The sequence below is a fragment of the Xiphophorus couchianus genome, chromosome 21, assembly GCF_001444195.1.
Source record: "Xiphophorus couchianus chromosome 21, X_couchianus-1.0, whole genome shotgun sequence".
NCBI classification, from domain to species: Eukaryota; Metazoa; Chordata; class Actinopteri; order Cyprinodontiformes; family Poeciliidae; genus Xiphophorus; species Xiphophorus couchianus.
Genome location: NC_040248.1, coordinates 8,891,217 through 8,916,284, shown reverse-complemented (window position 1 = coordinate 8,916,284; position 25,068 = coordinate 8,891,217). Strand labels below are relative to the sequence as shown.

Sequence of the window (25,068 nt, the reverse complement as noted above, 5' to 3'; positions counted from 1 at the left end):
ATGGGAGGCCTGTGCGTGTCAGGGAAACAATGTCTAATCCTTCCTAAGCAGCGGTCTCCTCTGCAGCAGAGGGATGAAATTGGGATGAAGGCACGACCAGACACAACAGGTAACACGTCCCTGTCGAATTAAAATGCTGCAAGCAGTTTGGGCCGGGGGCTTTATGGTATGATAAGCAGCTGTGAGGCGTGTGGAAAAAAGGGGGTATTAATGTGCAGAGTGATTTTTGTGCAACAAATAATAGCTGAACAAAAGAGGTCTTAAATGGGAGAGCAAATTGTGTTTTTGCTCAGGAACTAAATTTAAAACAGGGAGAGCGCAGCATTTTGTTTTTCCTGCTAGGCAAATAATTTATCATTCTGAAAAAAAAATGAAAAAAAGGGGAAAACTGGTAAACAGCAAAGAGCCTGCAGCAAATTATCTATTTCTCAAGATGGGTAAAGTCCACTGGAAGAATGAACATATTCTAATTTTTTCATGTTATAACCTCACACTGCAAATGTCCATGTATTTCTTTGGTATTTTATGTGGCGAACTAACAGAAAATAATCCTTAATTGTGAAGTGGAACATAAACAATGGATGGTTTTTATAATTAAAGCTGAAATTAAATCTAAAAAAACAGTGGTGTACATTTGTATTCAGCTTCTCTGAGTCAATACTTTGTAGAACCACCTATCACAGCTGCAAATCTTTTAGGGTTTGTCTCTACCACATTTGCTCATTTTAAAAATTAAGCTTTGAACGTTCTTTGCAAAATAGTTCAAGTTCAGTCGGATAGTTTAGAGAGTTTCTTTTTTTTTTTTTTTTTTTACCTTTTGGATCAGATTCTGAGTGGGATTTAGGTCTCAGCCATTTTAGCCCAGACTAGCTTTCCAGTCCCTGCTGAAAGAAAGTATCCCCACAGCATGCTGCTGTCACTCCCACGCATCACCACAGGAATGGTGTTTTTAAGTTGCTGTGCAGTATCACTGGTGTCAGACTAGGATGAATATGTCTGCAGACCACAGTTTTCACATTTGTATTTGTAAAAATGTTTTCCTTCCATTTCACAATGATGCACTACTTGGTGTTGTTTCTTTTACACAAAATCCTAATAATATGCAAACAGGTTTGCTGTAGTTACATGTCAAAGAATGACAAAATAATGAAAGTGTGAAAAAATTCAAATTTGTTCAATTATACTTGAACAAATTTGATTCATTTAATTATATTTGTCTTTCATCTTTATTTGAACTGGACCTGCATGCCTTGTAAAGGGCTTTAAGATTATGTAAACTGTAATAAGAGCAAGAAAAAGCAACTCAAGCCTGTTTGTCGACAAACTTGGTGAGTCTACTGCGCTGTCCGTGGTGCTGAAACAGCCTAATGCTGCAGAAATATAGCCACACGCTGCTTTTCTATTATCATTTTCCGATATTTTTAACCACTCAGAAGATAAAAAGTGCCAGTTACAGCACCACAGAGCAGCTGAAACAGGAAAAAGGAAAGAAGATACAAATCGTCAGACACTAGAGGCGTGCCGAAGTGTCAAAAGAAAAAACGGAAAAAAAAGACACACCCAGCAGATGAGTCAGCACATCCAATTTCAATTCAGAAGTTTGAAGTCGTTATGCAAGTCTCAAGTTGGGCTGCGCTGTGGGGTGCAACATTTATTCTGAAAGAATTTGAGTGCGGGTGTATGCGTGTGTGTGAGAATGAGGTGATCGAGTCTAAAGAAACAAAACAAAAAATAGGAGAGAGAAAAACACCCCAGTAAGCTTTGGAGAGTTCAGTATTCATCATCTAGCTTTGCACGATGTGAGAGGAGAGGAGAGCAGAGATGAGGAGGGGAAATATAGGTCTGAGATCAGCGATAACAAGGCAATCTCACACATGGTTTCATGTTAAGATGACGGGAGAATTTCAAAGAAGAGCCCCCTCTATAGGACACCTCCATGTCAATCACAGAATGGAGAGAGAAGCAAAGGTCCCAGTGTGTCTTTTTATTATTATTATTATTATTATTATTATTATTATTATTATTATTATTATTACTTTCTCTATAGTCTAATCCTTGCACTGCTGCAGTGAAGAAACAAGGCTTAATAATAACAACAGCTCCTAGAAATTATTCACTGCGGCTCCTTTTGTTATTTGCACAGCTAAATGCTTTTCTATTGTCAGTGTTTTCAAAGGGGGCTTCACAAACAAGCCTTGACAAGTGCAACAAAACCCATCTATTACCACCAAATACGAGGCATTACTCAGATTCCCTCTCATTCATTACAGCCTCCCGGTATAAAAGCCAGACATGCAGTGTGATGAATGCTTTCTCCATTAATGGAAACACTGCGAGGCATCTATCCATCTCCTCTATCAAGCTGTTTTTTTTTCTTTTTTCCCCTGAATGAAAGTTGAACAAAATTAAAACTGTCCTCTGTGTGTTTGTGAGAGCTTTCTCATTTAGGAGAAAAACAGGAATAAAATGTGCACAAATGAACACGTTATTTTTTAAAAAACATCAGGAAAATCAGATAGGTGTCGAGATTTAATTTTCTGTCGCTCTCATCTCAGGAGACGACGCCTGGACTGAGCTGCAGCGGCACAGGTGGAAACACGATGAGCGGAAGGTGAAAATTACAAGGAGCAATAGAGCTGGATGGAGTGATAACTTGAGAGAAAGATGAAGAAAGTTGGTGGAAGGAGGCAACATTGCCAAGATAAAAACAAGAGGCAAAATAAAAACAGCAGGAAGAGAAATGAAAGAATAAACAACGAAAACAAGATTCTTCAAATAACAAGGTGAGACTAGATCTCGACTGTAGAAATAAAGTAGAGATGCATTCATGAGAACTTAACGTGAGAAAAATCAATCTAATCTTGAGGGATCTCAACATGGTCCCTCAAATATATTTAACACTAAAGAAAATCAGGACATTATTTCCATCTGATTTGGACTTTTAAAAAAATAATCTATCATTATTAGAATGAGATTCTTATAACTTAATTACCTCAAATAAAAATAATACTTTTAAACATTTTACAGCAAAACCATAGAACGAATCTATTTGCTTTTATTTAGAAAAGCAAATATTATTTCTAGTTCTACAATAACAACATAAGATAATTAATATCAAAATATTGTATTTTAAAATGTATTAATACGTTAACTCTGATACATAGACTTAAGCAAAAACATTTAGAGAGTAACACAGCAAGCTGATATTTGGTGCTTAATTAGTCAGGCTATCTGCTCAATTAGTCAACCTGTAGTCAGTCGCTTCTAAAATATTATGAATCTATGAGCAAAGTGTGGAGCTAATTTAGTTTCCACATCGTGATTGTCTTGACTTGAATATTTCAAAATAAACATTTTTTTAATAGAACTTTTGATAAGAACCAGAAAATTAGGAAACACTTCTTTCAGTCAGCTGATGGGCAGTGTGCAGCAACATGTGGGGCAAGGAAGAACTGCATAACTCTATGCTCCAAATAAGTAGAGAAAACTTCATTCACTGTCTCTGGCATCTCATTGACAGGGAGTTGAAAAGTAGAAACAGAATGATGGCAGCAGAGTTGTGAAACCTGAACCACATCCTATTTAGCCACCACTTTTATATCCTCTCATGCAGACTTTCCCTGTGCATGGACTCTCCTTCTCTTTTTTCCCATGGCTACTGAGCAGTGCTTTATCAGTGTTAAAGGAGGAAACCAGCTTTGTCATTTAATTTTCACTGCTCCTTTCAGTTTTCACTCATGTCCTGTACTTATAGTAAGGATTTTGCCAATTCTGAAATCGATTTCTCACCAACCTGTGTCATCACATCCTTGCTCTGCATGTCAGATTTATGCTCGGTGGCTTGATGCTATTAGCGGGTTTTCCAAGGGTAGATAACATTTTACCAAATGCCATTACATGATCGACTCAGCTGGACAGTATTGTATTGTAAATTGGACTGTATGAGACGGAATCTCAGTATGATTAAATTATACTTGAACAAATTTGATTCATTTAATTATATTTGTCTTTCATCTTTATTTGAACTGGACCTGCATGCCTTGTAAAGGGCTTTAAGATTATGTAAAAATAAACTGAACTGAAAGTTTGACTTTGGGTTAAAGTTGACCACATCTCACACCCAAGAATATCATTTTCAGGGATTTCCGCCTCAGACTCGAGTCTCCTTCCTCGACACTGTTTTTGTCCCATAAATCCTCACTGAGATGTTGTCAGCCTTACCAAAATCATGTGACCTGTGGAGATATCCATGTTGGACGGCACCGGCTCCTCACACCAGGAGGAGGTGCTGCTGCGCGTCGATGGGCTGGCCACGGGGCCGTCGCTGAACTGGGACGACACGCTGTTGAGGCGAGAGTGACGCAGGGTCTCTGGCCGCTCCACACGCTCCGACGTCCTGATCGCCATGCGCTGGCGGCACAGTTCCTGTAGGGGGAGGGATTACAGAGCATGACGTGGAAAGACTGAGTAATCAGGAATTTTTTTTTTCCCTTGGAAGCTGTCATGTATTTCATATCCCTGTCATACACGTAACAATTGCTGGTGTATTTTACATGCTTATCCTTATGCTGTGAGGAGCCGACTTCTATAAATGCACCTCGTAAAATCCTGTATCTCTGCTCACTTGTCTGTAGATTAATGGCTTATCCCTGTGGATTATAAAGATTATACTAATTATGTCAAAAATACACAAGCTGAGGAAGCTTGCGCCTTTTCAAGTATAAATGCTGCACCTTAATACCACACAATGACTTTCTCGCTCTCTCTCTTTCTCCCGTTTTTCAAGAATGGGCCCAAAATTGCATTTACATCACACATTTCCATCTACAGAGACTGTATTATTTCTGCAAATAGGAGCATCTAGACTCCTATTTGGCCAGAATAGATAGATACTGGGGAAAATCAATTTGTATCAACTAACTCACTGAAGGGGCAAGAAAATCTATGGGAGTGGCCCTTTTCCTCCAAACATAGAAATACATAGGCAGAATTCAACCATCAGTCAGATTGTACAAAATATAAATATCTCACAGCAAAGCAGTGCTGCCTCCAGAAAGCTTTTCAACTGGATGGCCAGACGGTGCCCACTGATCAACTTGTAGTGGCACCCCACCCCCAAAAAAGCTTATATTTTATAAACTAGTTTATTTAGGACATTTATTTGTGGTTGTCATGAATAAATAAATAAATAAATATTATGTGTGGGATGTCATCCACACAAGTCTTTTTTTAATCAAACTATTCAACTTATTTCTCTAAATGAATTACTACAATTGAACCTTCATGCTTAGTTCTACAGTTAGGTATATATATATACACACACACACACACACACACACAGTTGAAATGTAAAATCTGGATATGAAAATGCAAAAAATATGTGAGATTTGCAAATAAAATAATAATAAAAAACAAACAAACAAATTACAGCTTTTTCCCTGCTCTTTGATTCATGCTTTAAGAAAATGAAGGATGCCATGCTGTTGTGTCAGGGGAGTGTCAGCAAATTCACAAGTGTGGCCAAAGGAGAGGCACTTCTAACTATAGGGTGAAGCACTAAACTAAAAATTACAGCAACAATTCTGGAGTTTTATAAGGTTGTGGTTATATTTAGAGGTTTGGGTGGGACACACCTAAATGTGATAAATATGACGTGATGCTCATTTTAGGCATATTGCAAAGTCTGTTCTGTCTTGCCCCTTGCCTTTCTTTGGTCCCATCATTGCAGAAAACCAAATAAATAATTAAAACAAAAGTCATCTAATGCTTTATTCTGATTAATATCTGAATGTTTCCCGCTAAAAGCCCCACACCTCTCCTAATGACTCAGCTCTTCTCCCATCATGCCTCGGTGCCTACATTAGCTCCCTGTAGCACAGCATCATAAAACTGTGTGCAATCTTCCGGCTCTGTTTTCCCCCTGCTTACTCGACACAGGAATCATTCAAAAAATTTTATATTTCTTCTGCTGGACTGTGTTATATTAGAATCCTTGCAGTTTTAACATTGTAGTTAAACATTACATAAACATTAAATAATCCCATTTGCAATAAATCAGAGAAAGTCGGTTGCAATGTTAATATTACCTACCTAACTATAGTGAAATTTAATTGAATATCCTTTTTTAAAATATATTGTGAAGAAGAAACCACCCTGTATAAAGCCTGAGCACCAATCTCAGAGCCAGCAGGAAATACACACTAACAGAGCTCAAATTTAATATAGGTGAGGCAAAGTGTGATTTCCCATTCATGCTAATTTCTCTTCTTTCCAGTAAAAGTTATCTGGGGTCGTAAGTGTTAACACGTTCTCAGAGCAGCCCTGCAGAAGCCTGATTAAACATTGAAAATGTTAACTCGACATGTGGATAAATGTGTTCGGAGTGGCATGCTGGGCACAGCTGAGTCCCAACCCTGCAAAAATCAATACAGAGCAGACCGCCTGCTGCTTTGGAGGAACAGTGGGAATAGGTCAGGGTGGAGGCACGTTTCCGATCGCATGCGTTCAGGTTCACACACACAATTCTCCTCAAAAAGGTAGGCAGAAAACATTGGATGGAGATCAATTCGGATGATCTCAAATACAGATGGAGGTCTCCAAACACACTTTCATAGAATAATTCATTCTACATGAACACAGTGCGTTTTCCACCAATGGCAGAGAGCAGAATGGTTATTCTGGCGTCTGATTGGCTGGCAGCACAGAGAGGGGGCTGGGGCTAACCTGATAGGCTGCGGTGGCGTCATGGCTGGTGTCAGTCCCGAGGCTTGCCAGCTTCTCCTTCATGTGGAGGTGTGAGCGCTGGCGGATGCAGAAGAAGGTGGTGGACACGGCCAGCGCCACCAGGATGAAGAGCATGCAGAGGACGGAGAGCAGCAGGAACTGGCCAGACTCCACCCTGGTCTCTTTCACCACGGGGATCTGGGTCAGGCTGCCCCTCTGGAGAACAGACACAGAGAGAACATGCTGTCAGAACAGCAAACTATGCTTCTCTGACTTTCTTTACATGGATGCAGTCCCTCCATGTCAGGAGAGAATTTTTTATTTTCACCTGGAAGCTTGTTTTGACTTTCAAATACAGAATATCTGGTTCCACTCATTAGACATCCCTGATAGCCACCTCATTATTTGCATTCAGGCTCAGTCAGCCCCCATTACCAACCTCTGCCCAGTGCTGTCTCTTGTCTGAGTCCCACTACAGATATTTACAACCCCATTTAGTGCTGGCATGAGCCACCCTGGCACTGTGCAGCTGCAGGATGCTGGGATACGAAAAGCTTGTGCTTAATTAGCTCTTCTGGTCCAGAGTTGGCTGGATTAGGCTCTGAGCAAAGCAGGGCTGAGGGGACACACAGGTAGGCTAAAGTGCATCCACCAGCAGAAGAATGAAGAAGCTTTCAAATAAAATCTGAACGCCAATACAGCCAGAAAGATATATTTGTGGGAACTATGGCACTTTAAACATAAAGGCCATACTTTGTAATAGCGAGATCAGGCTTTTCCTGACAGATACCAAGTTGTTGTTTACTGAGGTCTGCCAGGGGCTAGAACAGGGTCAGAAAGACTCGATCAAACAAAAATATGTGTTTCAGCTTCTGTGATAGAGGTAGTCATATTAGACTCCAACAAATAATGATGGTTTCGCAAGGTTATTCCCCCTCTATTTTCTGAAAAACATTTTTTTTTTTTAGTTTGAATGCATTGGGGAAAAGATCACACATTTCTGTTCAATTGGCCTGCTTATCAGGGATCACAGCAAAATAATAAAAAATCAAAAAGTCAGATCTTTGGCCGATTGATTGGTGCCTTTCTAATTGTCATCATAAACTCCCTTGAGGGGCTTGATAGCCAACAGCAGCTGTTAGCAGCAATTTCAATTCAGTTTAATTCCATTTTAGTTTATTTTGAACATGTAACAGCTTACATGTTGGAAGAAAAACAAAGTCAAAAAAGCAAAATTAATAATAAAAAAAGAGAAATATATCACAAAACAGACCTAACTTCATCCAATAGTGGAAATTGTCCATTTAAGGAGGAGTTGGCCCAAGATATAAGCAAACTAAGCTGCTCTTTTTTTTTTTTTTACTTTACTTTGACTTCATATGACCAGCTGACTTTGATTTAATGGGGTAGCTTTAATATAGATTTGAATTGCAATATATGTATCTGGATCTGAATGTGACTGTAACCATGAATTGTATCAGAATAAACTGGTTTTATTTGGACTGAATTTGACCTGAATCAGATTTTGTATGGCTGTATTTGATTCTAACCTTTTGGTAACTGTTCCTGTAATTTAGGGCTGGTAAAATGAACTGAACTGAACTAAAATTCCTTACATTCTTAGTTCTTTACAGAATTTAAAAAGGACTGAGACATGTAACAAAAGTTTATTATTATTTTTTGATAGCGATAGTAGGTTCATATTACACAGAAAATTTGTGAATTAGAAGATTATCCTCATTTGCACTTTCCAGCATAACCTTAACCTTCATGAAATCTTTATTTGACGTGTAAATCAGTCATGAACGTACAAGGTGTTGGTTTATGAAGTAACAGATGAAAAATGGTGTGAATTCTTAGTTTGATGTATTTGAACAACAGGGAAAAAAATAAAGTTTTTAGTCTCAATTGACAAGAACATTATTGGCCAGCAGTAATTTCTTGAAGCAATATTAAGAAGTGGTTAATTAGAGCAGGGCCAAAAGAAAGCAGAGTAAATCTAAGCTGCTACTTGTCAACCCCCAGACCATTAGGGGGCACTGAAGACTTCTACTGTAGAGTAAGGATGTTAAAATACTGTGTTGTAACATTTGCAAATAATGAACCTACTTTCAGATTTTGATTTGAAATTTTATAACAGATCATATTTTTTCAATCTTTAATGACATTTTAAATTAATTATGTATTTTAAATAGCATATGAGAGTTACTAAATTGAACTGAAAGGAAACACATGGATATGAGTTGAATTTGGACCACAATTTAAATGACTTCACATTCAGGCAAACTGTTTGTTTGTCACTTTCAGGTGACATTTGCTCTAATTTGGTGCTATTTAAATTAACTAAATAGATCGGAATCAAATTAAAATGGCTTTAAATATTTATAATTAAAAATGTAAAAAAACTACCAAAAATTTAAATTTAGTTTTAACATTATGACAAGAGTCATCATGTGATGCAGTAGCATATTATTCATTAATATTTTTCTTATCCTTGTGTGTGAGTTTGCTTGTTAGCACAACCAATTAAGCTGCTTGCTCACTTCAGACTTCCTTGCATTTTCACGTAGGACTAAGAAACAGTCTTATCTTCACAATTTATTCACGCAAGTTATTTAATAAATATTGTGGGGTGAGCAATTTGAGGGTCAAGCAAAACAGATTGTGTGATAACGTCAATTTAATTGTGGGCTTACTAGTAAGAGCTGTTACATGCACAGGATGTAAACAGTATTTTTGCTGCTGTGGTGCCTGGTGGGTGATGGGCTTAACTCAAAGTGGGATCCTAGATTATATTCTGCTAAAGGCCACATTAGAGATGCACCAATCTATCAGGCAGAGGTCAGAATCCTTAATTGGTTCTGACTGGTGGTCAGCAGGTCAAAAATAGGATTTTTCTCAACCCCCTGCTCATTAAATATATAAAAAAAGAATTTCCACCAGTTTGGGATATGTAAACAAATCAACCAATAACACATGTTTTAACGCACTATTTTTGAGTAAAATAAAAATCAGATAAAGTTGTTCAGATGAATATATTGGGATAAGAATATATTGGGATAATTCTTAATTCTCTGTATGATTCAAAAGTACAATATTGTTTTGAATTTTCTCCAACAAAACATTTGTATAAAAGAACCAACAGAACATGTCATGAGTTATCATCCTTAAAATAAACATGTCAGGATTGTTTGTATTTAGAATCAACTAGTCAAACCTAACAGAAACCCAAAAATCAATCAATGCACCATGCGATCTTCCATTCCACATCAAAAGCTCAAAAATCGAGGCTGAATAAGTAAGATTTTCTTCACTGATTGCAAAGCGTCCTGTCGAGCCAGATTTCAAAATAGGAAAGATGCAATTTGCCCAAAACAATTTCCTCCCCATAAATCACTCTTACTGTCTCTGCGATTGACGTGAAAAGAGGAGGTTTCTGAAAAAGCCAGCTATGCACACAATTTTGATCTAATGTTCCCGGCTGCAGAAGCTATGCATCTGCAAAAAGGGCAATATCAATAAACAACGAACACATACATCAGCAGGCTCCTAATTGTCTTCATGTAATACTGAGAGATTGATGTGCTAAAAAAAAATCTGAAAAAAAAAAAAAGAAAATGGAGGAGCTTTGACATTTAGCCTGAAGGGGGTCTAATAGCAATGCTGAAGGATTGCTACAACTTGTTATCATTTCCAGAAATGAGACACTTCTACCTCAGACCAGCAACAATCCGGTTTGACCTTGTGGCTGATAACTGCAAGTGGGGTTTAGCAAGACGGCTCTGTTCAGTGTGCTGTGTTGGGCCTGACAGCGTTCGCTGTTGATTGCAAAAGCTGAGGTTCCAGCATGTAGTTTCAATCAGGGATTAAGAGGCTGGAAAACAACAGAGCGCGGGGTTCGAAAAGGCCCGATTGCAGGGGAGAGAAATGGCCTCCATCCAAAGGATTGTCTGTCTCAGTGAGCAGATGAACACAAACTGTTTCCTGTCTCACTGCAAATTCTGACAGAAGTCAAAATCGTATCATGTAAAACTCAATTTTATCTTATGTCCCATCAAATATCATTAGGGTGCTTAAGAACCCAAGTTCCAAATCTCTGGAAGTTAAATTGTTTCTTACATTCATTTTTTCTTTTCTTTTATGAAAATCTTTCCCTTTGATCTCTTATCTTTGGCTATTCTTGAAAAATATTCACCTTGAAACGACTGAAAAGCACCTCCACTGTGGGAGCAAAAAGCCTTGAAATTCAACGGAAGCATAAAAGACTGTTTGAAGGCGGTAATCGTGCTGGAAGAAACGAGGGAGAGACAGAAAGGGGAGAAAAAAAGAGGACAAATAGCTTGTAAAAAGGAGGAGAAAAGATGAGGATAGAATTTAAAATTATGGGCCTGTTTTGCCTTACCCCTTAAAGCTTTTTGGCTTACTCATATTTTTAAATACAATTTACATTTTCTTTTTAAATTTAAAGAAAAACTTTCCACAGGAAAAAAAGCCCTAAAATATCCGATACGTTTTTTAAACTAACTATATTATTTTAAAAATCTAGCCTGGTACTTTTTTCTAATTATTTCATGATCATTATAACAGGCTAATTCTTTTGTAAAATATAATTTTAAGGTTTTCTTCAGAATATTAGAGCATCAAAATATTTAATCTAACGGATTTAAACATACTCTTTATGTGTGATGTGTGTTACATCCAAAAAACGGCTCCCCATTTCAATAACTACCCTCTCCCTCTTCCCTCTATTGAAGTTGCCCCTGTGGAGAATGAGCCAATCTGGGAAAGAGACAAGGGGGCAGATGGATTTCGGTGCTCTGGATTATTCAAATGATAAAGAAAAAGGTCGGGCAGAGACGAGTCACAATTACCCTTAAAATCAAGATTTCCCAACCGCAGCTGCTATTACTGATTAATTATTCCACATGGTTAAAATGGGGACTTTATGTGCTTACAGCAGAGTTTAATAAAATTTATTTTATGCTACTACTTAGTCTCATAGTTTTAATGTTCCATAAAGTCGCACAAATTTTTACAGAAAAAATTTAGAAAATGTCGAGGTGTTTAGGACCTAATTTGAAAAAGATAACGATAGCAGTAGATATTTCAAATGAAATAAAGATTAGCTTTAAACAGGAAATATATGCCAAATTGAAGCATAAAATATTATTTCTGTTGTGCACACAAGATACATTTTAAAAATCACATTTTCTATGTGAAGTTTCTCTCATTTGCAAACTTTCTGAACATGCTGCTGGGCGCTAATGAGGCTGGACCTGCAGAAACTTTGCCTCCAGAACAACATCAACACTCTCAAAACTCTTCCTTTCTCCTGAAATATAAGCTTTTAGAGGAAGATTAAATATAAAATGAAATGAAGCCGCACGAGAAAGACTCCTAAAATGGTATAAATCTCGCAAAAAATAAAATATAAAATAAAAATAAATAAACTAAACAAGGTAATCGCAAAACCAAAGTCATCTAACATCGCGTTTCATGAATTAAGACTGTCAAAAACAGGAGCGATCAGGCGGTGTGTTCGGACAGATTGTTACCTAGTAGATCCATGCCGCCGCGTCACGCAGTGAGCGACTTGACGCCGCGCCTCCGTATTTCCAGCGAGCGCCGGGAACCGCTGACACTCGCCGCAGCTCCGACAAGCGTCTGTGCGCGTCCCAGCTCGGTCCATTTCACCAAAACCTTCCCCCTGCGAGAGCGTCCCATCAATCCCTGCGCCCCCCCCCCCACCCCCCCCCCCCCCCCCCCCTCTCAAAAGAGCGCGGCTTCACTTCAACACGTATAGTTGAAGAAAAAAGGAGGAAAGAAAGAAAAGAAAAGAAAAAAAAAAAAAACACAGAGAAAATAAGAAAAAGGGGAGAAGAATGTTGGATATGCCCGCCTGATTTTCCGAGCTTTGCAAGAATGTGCAGAAGCCCCACTAGTGAGTCCTTTCAGCTCCTCCGTGCCAATGAAAAGAGACGGGGAGGTGGCGGGGTTAGAGGGTTTTTTCTGCCATCATTTAGTTAAGGCTGAGCCCCTCCTTAGATTCAGCAGCTCAGGAGTCCCCCGTCCATTGCACATGTCATATCCACCGGTTGCTATAGCGATGCCTCCACATGTTGTCGACAGTGAGTGTTCAAGGAGCGATGCCTGGCTAATAGGCTTGCGGGCCGAAAGGGCCGATATGAATGGATGCAGGGGCTAGTCGCTCATTTGTTGAGCTACCAGGGGTCTCTGTGTTTGCTGTGTGAATTGCTGTTTTCTCAGGCTCTCCTTTCCCCCCTGTTCTACCTCTCTCTCCCCTCTCTCTACCTCTCTCCCAGGGATTCAGAATAAGGCAGTTCTCTTTTACTTCAAAGTGGGATTTTTTTTTTTTTTTTTTTGCATTCAAAGCTGAAGTGAGCGCCATAATAAGAGCCTGCCACACAGTACATATATGAATGCTACACTGGAGATTAGTTGCTTTCTGAGAAAAAAAAAAAAAAAGGAAATTGCCTGGTCCATAATGTAAATCATGCGTAATTGGCTAAGTCTTTTCTGTGCTCTCGCTTCAGATCTGTGAGGCTTAAGAAGAAGAAAGGGTCGAAAATTGCAAGTTTAACAAGCTTTGGAGATAAAACTCCCTAAAAATGCTGTCCCCTTTTTGTTTGTTTGCTTTGCTTTGTCCTGGCAGCTTAGGCAAAGTCTATGGTGGGTCGGGCTGCCATACAATGCCAATCGCAAAAGCCCTGCAAACTCTGATCCACCGGCTCCTCCATGGTCCAACCTCCACCTACGGCCATGAGATATGTGCCATGTGTTAGAAATAGAGTTACTCCTCCTCGACATATATAGAGGAGTCAGTTTGGGGCAGCTCATCTCTTGGAGGCTCTTTGCAGGTTACCCAGGCACATCCCTCTGGGAAGTCTCCTCAGGGCAGACCCTGAATTTGCTGGAGGAAATGCATATCCCGTTGTATCGTGGGTATGCCTCGGGATTCCTCAGAATAAATGTTAAGAGTTGCTGGGGAGAGGGACGTCACTGGAGCTGTTGGTTTCAGAAATGCAGGGGAAGGACGGATGGACAACAAAAAAAGGGTGGAAAATGGCAAGTTACAAATTTGGATGGAAAAAGTCCTTTTAACATTTTTTTGTGTATTTGTTTGTAATTTTCTCACAGTTTAGTCATTTTGTATGTTACAACTGGTTACAGTAAAATGCTGGTTTGAAGGGGAAATCTGATATTTTCCCTGTTGCTTCCTTCAGATCAACGTGGAGAAAAAACGAGGTGATCAACCTCCTTAAACGCTATTCCTATTGTTTATGTTTTGCCCTGGTGGTTTAGGCAAACAGTGCAGTGGCCCTGCACTGCAGTGTCAAATTTCAACCTGAAAACGTAGATATACTTTGCTTGTCCCAAAGGGAAATTAAGAATGAGCTATTTTCCCTGCTGGTCCCTTGACATCTATAATGGTTCAATTAAAAACAGTAACATAAACTATGGGCACAAATCTAGACCCAAAATTTGGTAAAAGTTGCATGGTTGTCATGTAGTGTTGTTGGCAGATTTATTCTACACACAGGGGGAAAATTAGAAATTTCCTCTGTTGTCCCCTTCAGATCTGTGTGTCTCAAGAAAAAGAAGGGGTGGAAAATTGCAACTTTAACAAGTTTGGGAGATAAAACTCACTAAACTGTTATCCTAATTAGCAATCAGGCAGGAGAAAAAGGTGGTGGGGGGGATAGAGAGCCCCCCAAAGCAGAGCAACAGCTGCACTTAACCGGGAGAGAGAGAGAGAGAAAGAGAGAGAAAGGGGAATTATGGAGTGCTCAGGGACAGAAAAGGAGAAAGCAAAAGAAAAGGGGCGGTGATGAGAGGAGAACGGGGGTCCTGTCAAATGCAGATGACGAGTCATGGGGAGGAGGGAGTGCTCTCCAGTTTATTTTTTCCATTCAGCGAGCACACCCCCCCTCCTCTTGTCCATTGTCCCTCAGTGTGACAGCTGGAGTTGGCAATGCGAAAGCGAGAACAAAAAAAAAAAAGACCTCAGGTCCACAACCCAATCGGATGCCACCCCTTTATAAACTATAAAACTAAATAAATAAATATATAAACTATAACCAGGGGTGTAAAACCTCTAACTGACCCTACAATCAGAACATTTGTAGCACATGCTTTCAACATCAAATTAAAGCTAGAAAAAAAAGATGCTTCCTCAAACGCTTCTGTTCCCTCTTTTCCTTGAAGACCCTGTGAGTGACAACCATCACATCATGCTGTTTGCATTCCTATCTCCATAGAACAGAAATTATTCTGAATTCAGATTTTGTTTTCCGTCTGTCTCCCAGAGGGCACGGGCAGACTGTCAGGCTAGAGAAGCACATTTTTTATCTCCAATATTTTCCTTTAGTTTGAGGGGGGGAAAAAACCATTCTGCAGTGGAGGATGGATGCAGAATTGATGCATGGTACTCACTGCGTGATTTCTGGTGAGTGACTTCTATTACAAGTGAGAAATAAATAGCAGCTGCAGAAGTTAATGCTCATTAAAGTCAGTCCTCTCTTGACGTCAACCATCTGGAGGAGATCCTGCTTCACTATGGCCCATATTAGACAGCTGGGTCAATCTCCTGTCAGGTTCGTCTTAAATCCATGGATGCACAAATAAAAATGTCCCCTTGGTACCAACAAGGATGGAGAGCCAGAGAGAAACTATTATTGCACCTGTTCTTTTGTGGCAACCCTCAATATATCAATTATGAGGACACTGAACATGTTTACGTGTCCACGGTTCTCCTTTCTTTTTCATGATGAGAGTTCTCGGTCAAAATGTAACACATTTAAAATAGTATAAATACAAAGATTACAGCTACTTTTTTTTATGTCTCCCTACAATCTGTCAAAATCAGAGATTATATGGCTACAGATGGATTTATGTATAAACTTATGTAATAAAACCCAGAAATGAAAATACATTCCTGCTTTATATTTTTCCATACTTATCTTGACCTACACAACACATCAAATTTCCATACTTTTCCAGACATTTTCTCACTGTGCATGAAGCTTTCACATCTCATCTGCAAATGACAGCATACCACAATGTCACAACTCATGTCGCATCACACGGGGAGACCAGTGCTAATGGCTGTCACAACAGGAAGGTCTGACATGCATTGATTGGCTCCCACAAAGACCAAAATCCAAATGTACTCAGGAAACCATCCAAGTCACTGCCATGGTCTCCAGTGATTGCTGCTGTTTCTCTTGTAAGTATCTCCTCAGGGTAACATGAGGTAGAACAATCTCTGCTCTTACTGCCAGGCTTACCTGTTCCTCTCTCTATCTCTCTCTCTATATTTTTTTTTACTGCATAACATATTTTTTTATTTTAAGATTAAAGGACAGAAAAGTGATGTCTTTGTCGAAGCAGTGCCAGGAATGAGTGGTGCATACCATAGTGGCAAAGAAAGCTGAACAAATCCCAGGGTCAAGTACTCCACCTGACATGGCAGTGCAAAGATTTCCACTGATGCCTGTGTAAGTTAGGAAAAGGAAAGGGATAAATCCTTGTTCCCGTGTGTGTTCAATCTGAGTAGAGAGCATAAAATAAAGGTATTTTTGTTTAATGACATTTCCTCAAAGCTTTGGAGAGCATTCATAAGGAGGTTTTATGCACAGTTTGACACTTTAACATAAGACAACCAGAAAAACAAAAGGCAAAGTATAGGAGTGACTGCCTTGGCAAGGGCAGAGATGGGAACTGACATCTCAGTCTTATCTTGACCTCCAGAAAGTCTGATCAGATATTATAAACCTCAGCTAGCTTGTCTTCATTTTGTCCACTTATTAATATCACATGAAGGCCTCAGACAATATCTGAGGAATTGATTGGTGGTTCTATTTTAAGAAATTAAATCGGAAAGTGTGTTCCTGCTATGTAAGAATCCCTCAAGCCTCAAGTATTTTAAGTGGGAAATTCAAGACAAGGTTTAAGTAATTAAGGGTAGATTCTAAGTCAAGTCTTAGAGGGGCAAGTCTAAATCAACCCTCAAGTCTTTAAGAGTTAAGACCAGGTAACATCTCAAATCTTGGAGGGGCAAATCCAAGTCTAAAGTCTTTGGGGCCACAATAACAGGCTGGTTATGTAAAAGAAAACAGTCCTTCAAATTACCAAATTACATCCTGGTAGCACAGAAAAAATTACCTTGTTCTCTACTGATGAAGATGTGCTCTTTTAAGATGTGTTTTTTAGACCTTCTTTACATCAGAGATAAAGAAGACTACTGGAGAGGGAGTAAAATCACTTGTTTTCTGTTTGGTTACAAGGAAACAAAACCCAAGTTTCAGAAACAACCCCTCCACTCCTGTGAAAAGTTGACGGACTAATTTCCTTCGAGCAGTTTTCTCCGAATGTTTTCTTCGGGCTTCAAAGCTCGATTTGATCATCAGTGATCCTTTCATCTGTCATTTCTTAACTGCATCACAAAAAATAGCAACTTATCCACAGTGCATCTGAGAATCCATACCTCTGTGGAGACCTCTCACCTGGTGATACAATCTGTTTTATCTACAGTTTATCAAATAGAAGAGAAACTTTGCTTGCCAGGAACTGGAACATATATAAAAGTGGGTTGTGAGCAATCACAACAAAATTGCATCTGTGCAGAAGATAACGTTATTTGCAGTCCTTTTACAAGAAAACCGACAGCTGTGTTGCGTACCTGCAAACTTAACAAATATGGGATGCACCAAAAATAGTTGTTCTGCTCGCCTCCTTGAAATAGGCTGCAATAAATTATTCATAATAATATGTGAGCCAGGCCGTTGCTGAGGCTCAATATAGGAAAGCGTTGGAGGTTGAGCATTGAATTGTTGAGTGGTGAGAAATGTATGCAAAACAAAAAAAACATTTTTTTTCTTTTCATTTTTCAGATCCTCCAGCTGTTTTTGTTGTTGGTGAAGTGATTTTACAAAATGCGTGCACGGTAGTGAAACATCCACCCTCATCTGGGGTTTAACTCATTTATTTTTAAAATGTTTTTGATTTATATGCTGATAGCATTTATAATGGAACAAAGCGCTCTCATTTGAGTTGAAGATGAGATGGGGTTGGTTTGAATATCTTGTCTGTCCAGATACTGGATTGTGACTTTAACATACTGCTATTTGCTGCAGTGTAATTTTTTCTCAGCAGAAATAAAACAGCATTTAGGCTGAGATAAGACATTTTAAAAAATGACACTTGATTCTCTTGTCTCCCTTGGACATTTTTGTATGAAATCCTACATTTCCAGACGGATGAAGCTCAGAGACACAAGAAAAAGTCTCATCCTTGGATTGCACTTGAAACATTTGGATTGTTGTCTCATGCTCATCACTTGTTCAGAGGTTTAAAGCCATTTAAAACCCTTGTGTGTGTCAGTCATCTCATTCTGGATTTCCTCCCAGATGAACCTGTTCAAATAGGCCTCATTCTCCACTCAGGCTTTGCCAGTTGTGTAGTTCAAAGCAGTAAACATCAATGTGAACACTTTACTTGTCACCTCAATTATATCTTAAGCAGAAAGAGACTCACAGTTGCACAGACACAACAGTGTTAAAAAAAAAAGATCTTCAAAAATGTTTTTAAAGGCAGGTAGTTTGTTCTGAGTAATGTGAGGGTTGGGTTTGTTCGCACCATGAGATCTGATGAAATGGTTGTTGAAACAAGGACTCTGTAGGCTAAAATCAGGCTCTTTGCTCTTTTTGCTGTTTGGGATAACTTTTATACTTATTTACATGTTTAGACTCATTGTCACCTTGAAGGGTAAATTCAGGACAAGCAACATACTGTATTGTTTTTTTCGGTCTTTTGGGTGTAGAAGAAAATTTAGGGTTAGAACTAGCATAAGTCGTTTTAATTGGGCAATGAAGTGGAGTATCCAGATATATTGTTGTGCATACAAGCCAAAACTGGTCTCATGTGACTGGAGCGCAGAAACATAAAGAAGACAGTGAACTCGGATACCATGCAGTGCCTACTGAAGTGGGAATAAAAGGCAAACACTGGGCAGTCCTTACGTAAACCTTCTGAATTATGATTTTGCAAATGCCTCCTTTAAAACTTGTTCTTAACTCACCTGTGGGGAAACGCTATAAGAGCCATGTTTAGTTAAAGTCTCCAAGCTGTGATAAAGTGCAGCTCTAAAAATCCAATATTGATCTCTTTTAGCAGCCGACTCATTAATCCAAGTCCTAAACAAAGATATATAGATAAGGCTCAACCAATTTATCTAAACTTTTGGCTGTGATTTCCAGTATTTTGTTGGGATTAGTTCCCAACTGCTTCCAGCTAACAGGAGAGATGCTTTCTACTAGCAGCAGTTGACAGTCCCAATATGCCTGACACATTTGCTAAAAGGCCATCTAAAATTAATTAAACAAAGTCAAGAAAATGTTGCTCGTAACCACAGTAATAATTAAAATCCACCTACTATCAGAGAAAATGTTTTCACTGTCTTAGAGGGAATGAGTTTGCATTAATCAGAGAGGTGTTATCTAAAACATTTGAGCCGTTTTTAAAAGGAGTAATAATGTGATGTGTGGGTGAGAAGAAGCTAAATAAAATGGCCACATCATGATCCGAGTTTTTAAAAGCAGAACCTAATTGGTGAAAAGAAATTGATGGTAATGCTTTGTTTTAAGTGAAAACATAAAAGACCAACATGAATCTCAACCAGAGTCCAAGACAACAGGGAAACTAAATCTTTAATTGTTTTATTCGACTGGAATTCACACTACTTTTTAACTAAAGTCCTCCCAGAAAGCAGGCTAGGCATTTTTTTTTTATCTAGCAGAAAGATAAAACTGCAATTAATTTTGAGAGGCGGGGGGAAATACTGAGACAATACATCAAGTCACACATGAGTGGAGGCAGGCAGGGATATGTGGTCTGCCGCGGAATAACAAAGGTAGTCAAAGGTAGCGTTCATAATTGAAACTCTTCACAAGAGATTTTGTGTGCTGTTAGACTCTGACACTGAGACTGACAGAGACAGGACAAAGAGACGTGTTTAGAGTGGAGCAATCTGAGAATTCGCAGGTTCTACAGGACATTTTCTTTCCACACAAATCCATCTGAAAGCATTTGAAAAACAAAATTCTGCCACACGGGTAAGCTTACACGATGGATATAAGTATGTCTGTGAAGAGAGACAAAATTCTATTTTTTTTTCTGTTAGGACTTTGTATAAACATTTTGCTTTGGTTTATCTACATTTAAAAAAAGCTCAACTAGTCATTCTAAGAGGCGTACAGAAAGGGCCAAACAGTCATGACAAAAAGAAAGTTTAGATATTAGATATATTTTTTATAGATTTACAATGTCTTATGTCTAAGGGGATACATTGCAATTTACTATAGCATTTCTTTAAACATAGGAAAAAGCCTTAAATTGGCACTAAAAGAACAACAATACTGTAATCATGGTTAAGGCTCTTTCAGACACTGCACCTTCAGATGTACTTAGATCATTTTCAAATAAAACTCCAACTGTAGAGTAGATCTATGCTTTTAGTTATTGAAGAAGAAAATGCACTCAGTCACATACTTTAAAATCCAGAGAATTGGAAAATGGGTTCTTGATGAGGTGTCAATGATAAGAGGCTTCTTCTGGATTGACAGGTGATTTTTTTTTTCATTTCTAAACTTCTCATATTAAGGATTTGGTCTGCCCTCAGCTGCTGAAGAAAGTGAAAAGAGTCTGCAAATCAATCATAAACCTTCCATTTTTAAATAAGAAACTGTACCAATGCATTAAACAATTTCATCTGCACATAAAGTAGATTTCAAATGATTGAATCATTAACATGGGAGAGGAAGATCTTTGTTTTAAACCACATCAAAACTCCAGGTTTACCAAAAACAATACCTTTTGGGGCTGCACAGTGGCGCAGTTGGTAGCACTGTTGCCTTGCAGCAAGAAGGTCCTGGGTTCGATTCCCGGCCGGGGTCTTTCTGCATGGAGTTTGCATGTTCTCCCTGTGCATGCGTGGGTTCTCTCCGGGTACTCCGGCTTCCTCCCATAGTCCAAAAACATGACTGTCAGGTCAATTGGTCTATCTAAATTCTCCCTAGGTGTGAGTGTGTGTGTGCATGGTTGTTTGTCCTGTATGTCTCTGTGTTGCCCTGCGACAGACTGGCGACCTGTCCAGGGTGTACCCCGCCTCTCGCCCGGAACGTAGCTGGAGATGGGCACCAGCAACCCTCCCGACCCCATTAGGGACAAGGGTGAACAGAAAATGGATGGATGGAATACCTTTTGGAAGAAGGAGCTATAGACAGCAAAACATAGATAGACAAAATTACAGGACTTAATTTTAAAAATTAGCCATGATTGTGGAAACCTTGGCTGGAGGTGCTCTCCTATATCATTTATTTGACTAAAAATACTGAATCCCATTAAGGCATGCTAAAAGACCTAGAGCTCTAGTCCAATTGTAAGTGCTGAACTGAAGAAAATGCTTATAGAGAGAAAAGATTCACCAACATGTGGCTGTGATTCTAAAATTTATATTGAAGGTGGTAGAAAATTAAATCTTTGTACTATTAATTAAGTTCTGTTTTTTTTTCAGAAGCCCATAGAAAAAAAACTAGAGGCAAACTGGGACAAAATTCCTAAAGCATGTTATGGCAGAAAATATATTTGCAGCCAATTCATTCATAAACAACAGCACGACTGATTTTTCCTTCAAAGTTTGTATGTTCATTATTTACAACTCCAAACACATGCAGCATGTAAACCCAGATTAAAGAGACTAACATGGTTTTGTTTATGAATAGCAATCTCTCTGAATCGATAAGGACGAAGCAGCAGGTGGTCTCTTGTCCTGGTTGTGTGCTGAAAGTTGAAGAGTTAATGGAAGTGGTGGGGACTTCCACCCATCATTCAATGGAGCATATGGTTGCCATGGATACATGTAGTGGCGAGGGACTTTATATGCTAACCAAAGAGTCACTTTCTGATCTTTGGATGTCAAGAGATGTGACAGGCGCTTCTTCCCTCCAATCACTGTCTTATGTTTTAACATCTAAACAACAAGTACAATTTTGCTTCAGGAAATATTTTTCAACATATAAATACTCCTTCTTCAGCTGCCATTATGCATGTACTCAGAGGTTATCGGATGCCATGTGAATTAAGTCTGACACCGTTCAAAACAAGTTCACAGCCAAAACAATCTTGGTCATGATTGGCCCACCCAGCAGATGAACTTTAAAAGCAATTATTATTTTTTAAATGGTCACTTAATGTGTATTTAAAAGCAGCAAAATTGTTTTTCATTTGTGCATTTGTTTTTTTTGTTGTTTTTTTGCTCCAGCCTTGATAACAATTTTTGTTCAAAATGTCTCTATGGAAGTGCCTCAGAGGACATTAGCAGATTATCATGCTCCCAGTTTAAATTAAGTGAAAACAATAAACATTTTGGATCAGGTTTATTGGACAGCCAGTGCCACATGTCTCCAGCTGCCACCTTGGTTCGGGAGGACGTGCAGCATATTGGGGCCACCTGCCCGAGCACACGCCCCAATGATCAGCTCTGGCTTGTGTAAGTGAAAATATAGATGTAGAACCACAGGAGACGGTGTGTAATAGGCTAAGGGTCGTATCCCTGTAAAACGCACGCCGCTGCAGCCTCATAAATTCTCATCAGCGTCTTCATTAAACGGTTCTCTCCCCCCACCCTGCTCTGTTGTTGCTATGGCAACGCTGGCCCAGCGTGCACCCTCCGGGGGTGAGAGGCGTGTGTGCCTGTGTAACCCTGGGGGTTATTTCGGGGGTGGGGTGACTTGGCACAGACTCCAGCCGTCCGCCTGAGTGTCAGACTCTGGCTGTGTCTGGACTGCAGGCAGGAGCTCTGATTTCTCCCTTTAATTACTGCTAATCGGAGGAGCCCAAGTCCATGCTAATGAAGCTACACCAATCAGCTGGGAGGAGTCAGGGGTTGCGCACCGCTAAAGCAACTCTACGCATGAACAGAACTGCCGCTGCTGGGGCCAGAGCTTGCAGCCACAAAGCATGTCTCACTGTCTGTCTGTCTGTCTCAGCTTCAGCAGCTTTGTACGACCAGTCTGCCCTCGAGCCAAAGCGAGTGCCGCGGCTCGTGGAGAGGCCTCTCTGTGAATCCCTAATGAAGCTGCTGCTGCAAGGTCTATAGTACGGCATCAGCTCACATCTCCCACCGCTTCAAACCACAGCCGCTCGCAACGACAACACCAAGTGTGGCTGATCAGAAATTCTAAAGGCAGAAATTAATTATGATTTAACAATACGTCAGTGGCTCATTATTGTAAATGTGCGCTGTGCAATCAGTCCACCATATTTTTTACACCACAAACATAATCACACTCTATAGCTTTCAGTGAAGCTTTGGAAATGCATTTCCCTTTTTTTTATACGTATGTAATGAATAGCAACAGATGTGACTGCGTCACGGTGCTTCTTAAAATTGGAATATCATTGAAAAAAATTCATTTATTTCAGTAATTAAATTAAATTAGTATAGCTCAATGAATGTGCATACATAATGAATGTATGTAATATACATTCATTATACACAAACTGATATAGTCTACATTTTCTATTAGTTTTTATGGTTATAGCCTACAGCTAATTACAATCCAAAATTCAAAGTTTCTGAAAATTATTGAGAAAATTTGAATATTGCATTGGACAAATATATTTTAAATATAAATCTTTTAGATAATCATGCGAAGGAATCCTGACTTGGCAGTTTCCCAGCAGACTGCACTCACACCCTCCCCAAAAGAAGCTGACTTCTGTATCAAAGCACAATAATGGAAAGTTGAGTGGAAGGAAAAAAATCAACTCATATTATTGAGATTCACACAGAGTCTTGTGTTTCTGAAAATGATTGAAAATCCCAAATCACGCAAATACAGAAATGTTGGTGCAATGGACTACACAACCATGAGGAAGTTGAAATATATCACTATGTTTTAAATCTATGTGAGTTTCATTCTTTGATTGAAATTATTAAAATAAATCAACCTTTTGAAGATTCTAATTGACTGACATTCACCTATTAACGTTTAAAGATAACAGTAAAATTGCTGTAGATCAGCCTCAAAGTAGAAGGAAATCAGTTTCTTTGTTTTACTCTTCTTTGCTCCAGTACACAAATTCTATAAGAAAAATCAAGTTTAATGCATCTCACAAGTGCTTGATTATAATTATTTTCAGCTTAGTTTTATGCCTGCTGATGCTCAGATTGCTTGTGTTGCAGCTACTGATCAAAAGCCCTCTTTTTTACACCGATGCACCACCTGTAACCACGCCGGGTGTTCACTACATCTGTGCATTTGCAACAAACACCTGACATGACGGGAACGCATGTGAATGCAAATAGGCCTATTGGCAGGCATCCATACATGAACATGACTAAGAAATGGGAAGCAAAGCTCTCCTCACAGCAGGACACAGAAAGGTGTTACATCTGATCTTGATCAGTGCTTTTCTTTTCCTCACAAGTTGAATCTGCTGTGATTGTGTCAAGAAGTAAGATGAAAGCCAACATGCATTAAAGCAACTGTCCAAGGTTTTAGCCCATATATGACTCAATAAATGGAGTTGGTGTTGAAATAAAAGTCTGTAAATCACCTATATTGATGTAATATATGCACAAAGTTTAATGTATTAAAATAGTGCTGAAATTGAACACTAAAACTAAAGTTATTATCAGCACTAAACTGTTTCACATTTTGTCACATTAGAACAATAAATTTCTATATTTTCTATAAGGGTTTGAGTTTATTTGAACACTAGTACATCTCTGTGAAGTAGAAGTCAAATGATAGATTTATTTTTAATTCTAAATGCTTGCTCTGTTACCCCTAAATAAAATCCAGTGCAACTAGACTTAGCTTTTCACCATAACAAAGAAGCAGCCAAGAGTCCCATGGTAAATCTGGGGGAACTTCTGAGATCAGGAGGAATAGTATATTAGTTATGCATGTACCACATAAAAGACACAAGAAAATATGAAAGAAAGCAACGTGAATTTTCTTAAAGCCAAACGTGGAAGAAGGTGCTCTGGTCAGATTTGACCAAAAGTAACTTTTTTTCCTACATGCAAAATGCCACTTGTGGTGGAAAACTAACACTGCATATTATTCTGAAAACACTGTTCTCACAATGACACACTATGGCATCATGTTGCTCCAGGGACATTGACAGTTAATAGAAACATGGATGGAGTCAAATGCAGGGGAATCCTGTTAAAATAAATGAGGCCGAGGCAGTGGTTCATCTTCCTGCTCTAACCATACAGAGCTGGTTCACATGGCAGGACGGCCCAGTCAAAGT

General features: G+C 39.0%; 1 protein-coding gene across 1 annotated transcript in view; it reads right to left on the bottom strand.

Annotated features, from left to right (window-relative positions):
• The window catches only part of ptprn2 (protein tyrosine phosphatase receptor type N2), a 145,498-nt gene that overhangs the window by 27,382 nt on the left and 93,048 nt on the right, over nucleotides 1-25,068 (bottom strand). The window contains exons 12-13 of the mRNA XM_028005135.1: nucleotides 6,724-6,939; nucleotides 4,222-4,425 (exon numbers count right to left, since the gene is read on the bottom strand). Coding sequence (XP_027860936.1) covers nucleotides 4,222-4,425; nucleotides 6,724-6,939 — 420 coding nt within the window. The remainder of the gene's footprint in view (nucleotides 1-4,221; nucleotides 4,426-6,723; nucleotides 6,940-25,068) is intronic.